We start from the raw sequence: 11,344 nt of genomic DNA, 5'->3' as shown, positions 1-11,344 counted from the left end.
TTCTTCTTTTTCTTTTTTCCTACTTTTGTAATTGGAACAAGTTGAAGGACTGAATCACAGATACTTCAAGTTACAACAAGCAGTTCTCAAAATCATTACAAAAAGCCCTTCTTGGCTGCTTTCAGTCATTCTACTATCAAGTAGCAGTGCAAGTATAAATTTGCTTTTATCTACTTAATCCTGTCTGCATTGAATCCATCCATTGAATCCATTTGACACCATTGAATCCATTTGCATTGAATCCATCCATTGAATCCATTTGAAACTAAACGGCATTACAGATGTGAGGGCTTTTCTATCTGTGACTGAAAGAGTCATCCATTGCAAACTATGTATGAGAAAGCTGTGTACTCCACAGCAGTGTATTTGACACCCTTGCTTGTGTAGCATGTCTAATTCTGACAGCAGAATGCATGCATGGCGCAGGAGCAGGTAACATAAAGGGCTGAATAACACAACTCGCAGGGCAAGGAAAAAAATAAATTAGAGGCAATAATATCAAATTCAGTGAGTGATTCTCCTGAGAAAGGTGTCCACAGCAACACATGCCTGTAATAATCTCAAAACCAAAAAGAAAGGTGGAAAAAAAAAAAAAGAAACAACCCACCTTTATTTCAGGTCCTAAAATTCAGCAGGGTCTCTTAGCAAAATGGCACCACTGCCCAAACGTAGAGAAGTAGCATGACTGGCTGGTAAGTGGGCTGAACTTCAGCCTGCACCAGCAACTGATCACAATGAAACAAATGAAGAAAACACGCAATGTTTATGCTATGTGCACAGGAAAGGCACATTTACAGCTTCAAAACTAATTCTGCTCTATCATTTAGAGCCTTCCTTGATCTCTGTAGAACATGCGCTGTAACATACAGTGCTTCTGTAAAACAAGGGCTCTTAAAACAAATACCTAAGTGAAATAATATCATCTGTGCACACATATCTGTCATTGCAGTCACTTCTGAGAAGAATCCATCTAGATTTACTGAAATTATCCAAATCTTCCCAGCATTTATTAAACAGAAGAGAACAGCATTCAGGAGATTCTTCTGCAATTATGATTCTCAGCTATTAGTGACATCTAAGAGACATGTGAACAGAAAGCAGGGTGACAATTACTCTGCTGCTGTCCATATAGTCCCATAAATCCCAGTAAAATGAAGGAGGAAGTTCTCGGATGGGATTAGATAAAAGAGATTTTAGGGGATGGGACCCGGCAGAGAAAAATAAGTAGTAAATAATTTCCGTATCTGAGAAGATATTTCAGGAAGAATGCCTTTACAGAAATAGAAAAGATGAAGACAAAATACTCCACAAGCCAAATGCTATTGGCACCTCATTACTACTGTCATTTAAACGTTAAGACAGACATCTCCTGAGATGCTAACAACAAGTGCAATTCACTGACAGGGACACAAAAGCCCTATTTAAAACATACAGAACATTTTAAATACAAGATTACAACCATTAAACAAAACCCCAATAAACTCTGCATGGAAGTGTGATGACAAAAATGAAAGACTGCCATTGGAACTACTTTATACAATGGAGATATTTCTCTTCAAACATACTTAAACAGAACTAAATAGAAATGCATCTGCTGAGAAATGAATTCATCTTAAATTGAGATTCATTAATAACATTTAAATAAAAAGAAAGAACATGCATATAATCTTGCTTCAATTCCACCCAAGTTTATTAACCATTTTATTAGGTCTGAACTTCAGTCTCTCTGTTACATACATATATTGAAAAAAACAACAAAACATGTTCAGATTAATAGTAATTACTTCCGATATTTAGGGCAAAGCACTTAAAGACGTGAGGAAAAATCACGAGTCTGACCCTATTAAAAAGACACATGGAGCATTTCCACAGCAGTGAAACAATGCTTTCTCTTACATCCCAAACCAAACATGTAACCCAATAAAATAACAAGGAAGAATTTTCTATCAACAAATTCCGATGTTACAGTTTACCATTATTTTCCTAGATTTAGTTGATACCTGCTTTCCTTGGGACATTAAAATGGCTGTTTTTGTTTTCCCGTAGCAGACAGCTAACCAACAACATGGTTTACACCACTTGTAAACTGATATCCAATATGTGTCTTCGTACCAGAAATTTCAGCATTAAAATACTTGTGTCCATGAACTTTAAAAGAAACATAAAATCAGAGATGTGGTTAAATTTTAGTAAACTATGATTGCAAAAAACGTGTAGATTATTATACAGCAAGACTTCAGAGATGAAACGAATTTTCTTAAGCCATAAAGAAAACCTACATGAGAATGGCAGTGTCGTTCACATACAACTCATTTTAGATTAAAGAACAAAATACTTGCTAAAAATCTGAATCATTTTTTTGTATACAGCATTATTTAGAAAACAATGTATTTATCCAAACCCAAAATAACATCAGACGCTAAATTATACAGCATATCAGATTGAATAGGAAGGTTTCCTTTTCAAATTAATTCATTGCTCTAAGCAGAAACATTAAATGAACTGTATTTGGTGTATAATCTGCACCACCACATTTCTGTGCACTTGATACAGTTAACACTCAAATTGTAACAGACACGTTTATTAATGCAAAGCCTCTCTTTCTTCAGTTGTGGAAATACCTGCAATAAGACTCACCACTGCCTCCCAGTACTGCAAAGAGCACACAGCAAAACCACTCTGTTCCGTGCAGCAGATAAATCAGATTCACAATGCCACGATTGAGACGTTCCACTCTTCCGTATGAGTGTATGGCATAAGATATACACAACTCCAACAAGTCCAACAGAAAACTTCCGGTGTTTTTATTTGCCTATTCTCTGGACTACCCAGTCCTGCTGGCAGAGGGGACAACGATTATTCTGTTTCACCCACAACGACATGCAGCAATTGTGGAAGGAATGATTGCATTCTCCCCAAACCACTGAAAGAGAAGAAAGAACAGGTTCTAGTCATGCTCAGATGTCCGATCAACACTCACAGCAAGGTCCAAGCTATTCTTCTCAGATGTTTAAGACCTCTGCAAACTTAGAAAACCGTTAAAAAGGCAAAATGTGTCATCACTGACTTATCCACTGCGTCTGGATGACCGCGGTCATTCTGTCGGTACTTCTCAGCTCTCTCTCACACATCCTCTCACACATGTATTCTCACCTTCCTGCACTGAGTGTCTGAAACAGATCTGCGAGCATCAGCTCTGCCCTGAGTAAGTTCTTCATTTTGACTGTCACGTTCAAAAACATCAGCAGTGCGCTACTGATACTGACTTCCTATCAAACAGGAGAATATTACCAGATTCTCATCTGAAATGCTGCATTTAAACTGTGTGAAACCAAGGAAGAGCATCTGATGCTCTATGTAGCCTCAAAACAGCTCTACTGGCAAAATAAACCTGAAGTTATTCATGGGCTGCAATTCATCAACACAACAAAATGGTTACGTACTGACCATGTACTCACAACTATTAGCTGCTCTGTTTTTTTCCCTTATTAGCTCACATTTTCCTTAATGAAATATAAGAGTACCAACCAAAGGAGCGCTGTAATGTATGTGTTGTTTTTTCCCTATTTTCAACAAGACACTTAGCAAGGCATCTGAAACAGGAAATTCCTGTTCTGGTTAAAACAATCATCAGAAACAACAGTGAATTAACTTTGAGACAATACACTTCAAAGCAGAACCAACAAGGGTGTGGAAGGTTTTACTACCAGCTTAAGAGTTGACTTAAAGGTTTAAAGCAAACAATATGAGACAATTTTCACTGTTTCTGATCTAAATATATCGGAACTGAGATACAATTTGCTTTTGCATATGTTGGCAAGCAGCGTAAAGGATGTTCATGATTAAACCGCATTATAGCAAACTCATGTGATTATGTTTTTTTCAAATGGAAACTGAAGAAATAAAAGTTGGGTCTGAATCAACACTGGGAAAAATATCACTTTTAATACAGGCAAAAAGTTATTTGAGAACAGAATTCTCCTATGGGTAAAACCACGGCACCCTCTGGCACACAGCCCGGAAGGGAGAAGGAGCCATCCCGTCGCCCACTTCAAAGGCATGTGTTGTCCTCTGCTGAACTGCAGTCGGATGAGAACTCAAACCTCACGGCTGTGCGTGGACACCGCAAATGTGAACGCGTCCTGTTCTACACAGCATGCCTGGCACCAGCACTGATTGAGCAGTGCTCAAAAAATAAACCATAAAGTATTATTAATGTAAAGAGATGACACACTGTATGACAGAACGGCAGTTTGATTCTGAGCATTAATAAAATCAGTATTCCCTTCAAACAGGGAAATGCCCCCTGCTGAGTGAAGCTTCAACTTAAAAACAAGCGAATGAAATCACTACATACCAACACAATCTTCTTGTTTGTTTTCAGCTTGACATCTAAGGCAGGCATCTAAAAGCAAACAAGAACAAGACTCAATCTGATGCTCAAGATTCCATCTTAAGAATAAGCTTGACAGAGGAAAACATTTAACTTGAAAAACAATTATAGAAGGTAACAATCTCTGATTTTGTTGTCCACTTCAGCCTTTGAACATTAAAAAACAACTCCCCCCAGATTTCAAACAGTGAACAAGATGATAACATTTCTATCTGAAAGAGATCAGGACTCTAAGCTTCCCAACAAGTTTCATTGCTTCTATTTTCTCAACTTCTGCTGGAAAAAAGCCTTCTCCATTTTGCAGATACAACCACCAGCAAGTCGGTGCCAAGATGCTCAGGCACATTAAGAGCAGAGCAAGCACACAGCCAAACCCTAATTACAGGACCTTGCTTTTCAGATGTCAGCAGCTCCTTTTAAGGAAATCATTTGCAATTTTCATTTCTTTGGCCTTCACATCTCTCCTCACAACCCCCCACCTCCTGCTACCATTCTTTTTATACAGCGCCTTTACTTAATAGGAACCTGCATGTAATTTTTGGAGTTACATGCAAACCTTTTTTAAACACTGGTCAAAAATACCCAATTAAAAGTGTTTATGTATTTCACGAGCTCCGGTCCATGGCTACAGGGTTGGATGACAGATACAGCAATCTGAGAAGTCACAGCTTCCAGGCTTAGTACAGTGCCACACATACAGAGCAGAAGAATGGCTTTGTTTCTCCTTTGCACTGACACAAACTGTCTCAGACATGCAGGCACACACTACGCACAACACAAAGCATTCAGTTACTATGGCAGCATATGCAGTGGAAACCCTTCTTGGTTTCCTCCTAAGAGAAGGTAACAGTTAACAAGTGCCCCGCAGGTTGGACTTGACCTGCAGGTCACCAGCTGGATCACATTTCCCTGGAAGACAAAAACACAGCAGGCTACAGGAATTTTAATTTGAATATTTCTGCCAGATATTGCAGTAGTTCTATTTTAGATTCACCTGCTCTGTCCTCATTTTCTCAGCTAATACAGAATGAAGATCACAGAAACTCTGAAGCAGCTGCCCCCTCCTCACCTAAATGGAAGTAAGGCTGCAAACAAAGCTTCCTGGTGTCTGTTCCTGTAGTTTTAACTTCCACAGTACGAGGGGCCACGCAGGAAATATTCAGGTGTTATTCCATGGTATGTGGAAGCAATCTGATCTGGAGCCAGCCAATATGCTGGGCAGCCAGCTGGGGGGGACTGGCAGTCACTCATAAGGCAGCTTTGCTATCTCAGCCCCAGCTCCACGCTTTCAAAGAGACAGGACACAAACCACCAGCAGCATCAACACGAGCTGTCCCCAGTCCCATGCTGCAGTTCTAAGGGTGTCAGCTTGACAAAACTTAGCTCACTCACATCAGCTCAAGGAGTTAAACCAGCAGCAAATGATGCTGGCTAACAGTTCCCCCCCTTCCACCATCAAACACTCTGACTTCAAACATACAGAGCCAGCGTAGGTCTGGCGCTGCCTGCAGCCAAAGGGGGCTGTGCTGCAGCGGCTCTGCAGGAGCCAGGCCGAGTCTGGCAGGGTCAGTGCAGAACTGCTGAACCCAAGTCAGTAATGATCAAGTTTCACATTCTGGCACTTAGTTTGCTCCCAGAAATGATTACCAGAATTTTCTCTTACTTCCAGATGAAAAGCAGCCCTTTGGCCTAATAACAAACAATTGTAGATGATTACTTTGGTTTTTTTAAATCAAATAGCTGGGTAACTGTTGGACCTTTTTTTTTTTTAAACTATGCCACAGAACAGAAACGTGTTCCTGAAGTGACTGCTTACTCATAGAAGGTTAGAGCGATTTCCTACTTCCACAGCAGTCTCTGCTCTCTGTACAAACCCAGAGTGCTGCCCTTCAGTCCACATCTCTGCTCCTCTGAGCGTTCTCAGCACAACCACACACAGGAGATGACTGCGCTGCAGTTCTGCCTCCATTCTGGGGAGCCCGAAGCAGAGCGGCTCTGCAGGACTGTGTGCGTGGGCCCTGCTCGGGGCTTCCACTGCAGTTGTGCCTCACAGAGCAGCACAACAGCAAAAAACAGATGCAGGTATAACAGAACTTAAAGGCTCTTCAAACGCCCCGAGTAAATGCCAAACACATCATTAGATACTGACGCCGGCCACTGACTAGGCTGCTTTCCAGAACTGCTTTAAAATCAGGTGAACCAAGTCCTCGTTTTTCCAATAGACCTTTCGGTAAATTCATCTGAGCTGAACTGCGGTACAAATTGGGGTGCTTGGGAGAAACGCCAAAGACGTCCCATTAAGACAAGCGGAAACGTATTTCTCTATACGCCCACGGCGCTGCTTCAAAACAAGCGCAGGCGGCAGCACTGCAGCCCCGCCACGTCCGCCACCCACACACAGCCCGGCAGCCGGCACCGCGCAGGGCGGGCCGCAGCCCGGCACACACGGCCCGGCACTCACAGCCCGGCACACACGGTTTGACGGCCCGGCACACACAGCGGCGGCCCGGCGGGCGGGAGAGGCCTCGTCGAGAGGAGCGCCCGCCGCGGCCCGAGCTCGGCCGGGGCCCTCAGCGAGAAGGGCGCCTCGGGAAACGGGAAGGGCCCTCGGTACCGGGCGAGCGCGGAAGGGTGAAGGAGGGGGCGCGGCCGCCCTGGGCCGGAACGCGCGTCGCCCGACGCAGCCGCGGGGCAGCGCCGGCGGTCCGGGCGGGCTCCCTCAGCCCCGCGGCGGAGACGGCGGACATGGCGGGCCGGGCCCTGCCTGCCGGCGCTTACCCATGACCTGCACCCGGCAAATGGCGCAGGTGTCGCACTCCACGTCCCAGCTCCACATGGCCACCGCGTTCCACTTCTTCAGCGAGAACATCTTGTCGGGGCCGCCCGCCTTAGAGGCCGAAGATCCCGGGTGCGAGTGGGGGGCGCCCGGCTCGTCCCCGTCCTCCACATCGGCCATGGCGGAGGGGCGGGGACGCGGCCGCGGCGCGTGGCGGCGGGGCTACAGCGCCACCTGGCGGCCTGCGGGGTATGAGGTGGAAAGGGCCCTTATAAGCCACCTAGGCCAACGCTGCTGCAATAACCAGGGACATCCCAGCGGTCCAGTACCAAATCACATTGTGAAGCTTAAAAAAAAAACAACTAGCCTGCAATTTTTTACCATAACTTGAGAAGTGTTTCTCATGGCCACTTGAAATTAAATTATAGCAATCTATGCACAGCAGAAATGCTGCCGAATTGGAGTGAGGCTTCAAAACACTTTTCAAGGAGGGGCAGAGATTCCATTTCTAAAGTCCCTTTCACAATTCAAGTTATTTCATCAAGAAATGTAATTTTCCCTGTAACAAATAATGTATCTGTTATTCAACTCTCACACGGCAACAAAAATAATTTTGTACACATGCATAAAAGCATTAAAATTCAATAGATAGGGCAATTTTGGATAACCCAAACATCACCTGGATGGACTGGACTGCCTTCACAAAAGGGAGATGACCACCAAATCCTCCTGGAATTCCAACTCGTGACCTGCTTTGCCAACACTGCTAACAGATGGAGACATACACTTGGCAGATCTGCACGCACTGCTTCTTGTCCACAGAGATCTGGCTTTGGGCAGTAAAGTCATGAATATAACTGAAACAATCAGAATATTTATCTTAAAAACCTCTTTCTATGCTTATCAACCCTTTAGATAAGATGAATGCATCTCTTAACTGATAATGCCATTAAAAAGCAGATCAACAGAGGAAACACAAGATCTTAAAGTAGCTACTTCCTAGTCAAGCTGTATACAGCAACTTGACAACTGTATACATACAGTTACAGTTACCTGTATCTCATCATGTATATATAGGGATAGATAAGAGAATCGTGGCACTTCTGAACATAGATTAGTAAGAATAGGTCTAATCCAGAAAGTTCAACATGCTTTTTTCTTATACATTTTCTTCTCTTATTTGCATAATTCCACTTTGATAATACATTGCATTTTTATACCTTTTTGCACAGGTGTTCATATATTAAATATATATTCCTAGATTAAAAATGTCTGAAACCAAAGCACATTTTATTTCTCCTACATCAAATGTTAACTGCCTCTGAAAATAATGTAAAACAAAAAGGAAAATACTGCCTTTCTTCTTCATACTTCTTGATACAAGAGGGCATCACTCCGCTTTGCTGCTGGGTGTAACAGTTGAATTGAAACACAGCTCTGAGTTGGCTGTGAAAGACTGAGATGCCCTTTTGTACAAGTGAAATTGCCAAGGTGACACACTGCTTTCATTATCAGGGTGAAAAATGTTTTCAAAAAGTAGTTTTTTCGAAGCAGAAAGGAGGTAACTTCCCACCTTGTACCCTGGCTCGCTTTGCCTTGTCTACTGTTACAAATAAGGAACACGCACTTGTACTGGGCAGTGCAAGTTGTAGAGCAATTGTGATACAAGTGCCTGTGCATATTCTGCTTCGTAGAAAGACAACCAGGTTCCTAGCTAGTAAACAGAGTATTTGAACAACCAAAGATTCCAAGAAGTTTTGAAGAAATACTGTCCTGACACTCTGAAATTCATCTGTTCCATTTAGTTACACATTATGAAGGTAGTGCATAGGAAAGGGGCCCCATTTTAATCTGCAAACAAAACTTAATTATTTCACAGAGGGCCGGGGACGACTGCATTGGTTCACATCAGTCAGACTTGGCTGAAAATGTTCTCAATTGCCTATTTAATGGAGCAATTTGAACTCATTGCTCACTGAGTGACTGCTGATAGAATTATAACTGCACAGCAAATCGCAAGCTATGAAATGGTGAAAAACCAACTAGTTTGGCAAGTATGATACATATATTGTGGTACCTAACAGCAGGTATAAAAATTTGGACTCGCTTTATATTATGCACTTTATAATCAATTACATTCCTGCAAGAATTTTACAGTAAGATACAACATCATTCATCAAGCATTTATTCTAGATTCTGATTGTCCCTAAGTCAAAAATACTCCCTGAAAGCTCCAAGTGTTTGACACCCAATTTCAAAACAGAGAAAACTTGCAGATTTCATCTTCTTGTCCTAATCCCATTCCAACTGAAATACACACTTATCTTCCCCTCGTAAGATCACCTTCATCTCCCATGCACCTTTTAAAACTGTAATTACTGCAGATTTTGGAAGAAAATACAACTAAACCTTTCATAGGTTTTATGACTTTTGGGAACGGAAGCATTTGAAAATGACCTGACTGACTTGTGTTATTTTTCCTCTCTTCGTTCCTCATACAACATTTTTGAAGTTTTTTTTTCCCCCCGCAGCTTGCTTACTCTGAAACACAGAATCTGAGGTTATTTTTACTAATAACAAAATTGTTATGGAAATATCAGTTTTATGATAATGCAAAGAACAGTTATGTAAGCACGTGTGTATCTTGGCCAACTGTTCGCAGGCTGAACTGTATTGGTACACTTGCTGTTTGCTCTGTCAATAGAATAACATATATAACAGTCTAAAGTACTGTGTCAAATTAATTTATCTGCCAAAGAAAAGAATACAAGCTTAGCTCTCTGCCAAAATTGTTCCTTAAACTCTAGATCATCTGTGCCTCTCTGTGGTCTTCTATCAATAGGAACATACTCAACAGTGCCATGAATGCCAGTATTATACTATTGTGGTTATAGACAAGACCTTGCTAAGTGCACCTGTGACAAAACCACCTTAAGGTTTGACTGAAACTGCCTGAAGCAACTGCCAAAAGGGGACATATTGAATGAGAATACATAGTTTTTGTGACACAAGTCTGAAGCAGGCATCCAGATACAAAAGCTAAATAATAACAGGAATTTGGGAAACATACTGCATTCATGGAATAGATTGAATACCACTTTCACAGTGAGAAGGTCTTGCCGGGCAGGAGACTGAAGAAGTCACAGAAATAACGCTACCAAGAGAAGCAAACTGAGTTTAAAAATAAAGTACATCCTGTCCATTCTACCTATACTGCAGTGTTCATGGGATTAAGCGTGAATTTTACACAAGTCTGGGTAAGATTTTAAAGATTAACAAGTACCAGAAATTCAGATTTAGTGCCTCACCTTATTCAGATTCAGTGAATTGGATCAGTACCTACTACTCAGAAGGAAAACACTTAAGAAGTTTCTACAAAAACAGTTAATGACTTTGTGTGGGAACTTCTCTGGAAATCTAGGCTGTACAACTCCTGGCTTCACTGAACTGCTCCATTAGGTCTAAATCCTTGAGATGTATCTATTCTTCATACAACACTCAAGCTCATCCAGGACTGCTGAATCTGAGTCTCAAGGCCAACAACACAAAGGTTCCAGATAACTCAATTCCAACTGATACTACACTAAAATCTTGTTTGCACATTACTTTATTCTGTAGCAGAGCTCAGTTATTGCTATTCCTTCCATATAGTGTGAACCTCAAAGCTCAGCTCATATTCAATTTATTAACTTTTTAACAAATTAACTGTGAAGACAAAATTATACTTATTTTAACTGAGGTTGGCTGTTTGGAACAGAACTACATTCTGAACTGAAAAGCAGGTTATTTTCTTGTGAAGTTACTAAGAGGCACTTTTTAGTTGCATTTCTATACAATGTATAGAACCTTGCTGTCACCTACATGGGAAGAAGAGGCTGAACTGTACCTAATTACCCTTCCTTTGTAAAATAGTTCATAAGCCTAAGGATAAAACTGTATCATAAACATCAGATCTGAGTATGACTGTAGATACCTTGATTTTTGAAGCGGAGTTTCCCTTTTTCTAGTTCTACAGCCTGCAGACTACTGGTCAGCTGATGAAAGCTTGTTCCTCCATCAACCAGCAGCAACATCAAAGGGTCTGGGAGCAACATAGCTGCAGACTGTGTTAAAGGCGTGGAGCTTCCACCCCCATGCTCTGCTAGCTGACTCCTGAAGTAACCCCTTCTGTAGGC

The 11,344-nt window shown here is 41.8% G+C and overlaps 1 protein-coding gene across 2 annotated transcripts; it reads right to left on the bottom strand.

Moving 5' to 3' along the window:
* Positions 1 to 1,663: 1,663 nt before the first annotated feature.
* On the bottom strand, positions 1,664 to 7,402 carry RNF7 (ring finger protein 7). Of its 2 annotated transcripts, none has more exons than XM_072344779.1 (3): positions 7,172 to 7,393; positions 4,358 to 4,405; positions 1,664 to 2,923 (listed from the first exon to the last, which is right to left on the bottom strand). In XM_072344779.1, exons 1-3 carry the CDS (start codon positions 7,347 to 7,349, stop codon positions 2,805 to 2,807), a joined length of 345 nt encoding a protein of 114 aa, XP_072200880.1. In that variant the 5' UTR covers positions 7,350 to 7,393; the 3' UTR covers positions 1,664 to 2,804. The 2 variants fall into 2 exon arrangements, with proteins under 2 accessions (XP_072200880.1, XP_072200881.1); XM_072344780.1 differs by having other exon boundaries at positions 2,731 to 2,923; positions 7,179 to 7,402.
* Positions 7,403 to 11,344: the final 3,942 nt, after the last annotated feature.

Source organism: Excalfactoria chinensis, chromosome 9 (genome assembly GCF_039878825.1).
Source record: "Excalfactoria chinensis isolate bCotChi1 chromosome 9, bCotChi1.hap2, whole genome shotgun sequence".
NCBI lineage: Eukaryota > Metazoa > Chordata > Aves > Galliformes > Phasianidae > Excalfactoria > Excalfactoria chinensis.
Note: the sequence above shows the minus strand (reverse complement) of the source record. Positions and strands in the feature narration are given on the sequence as shown.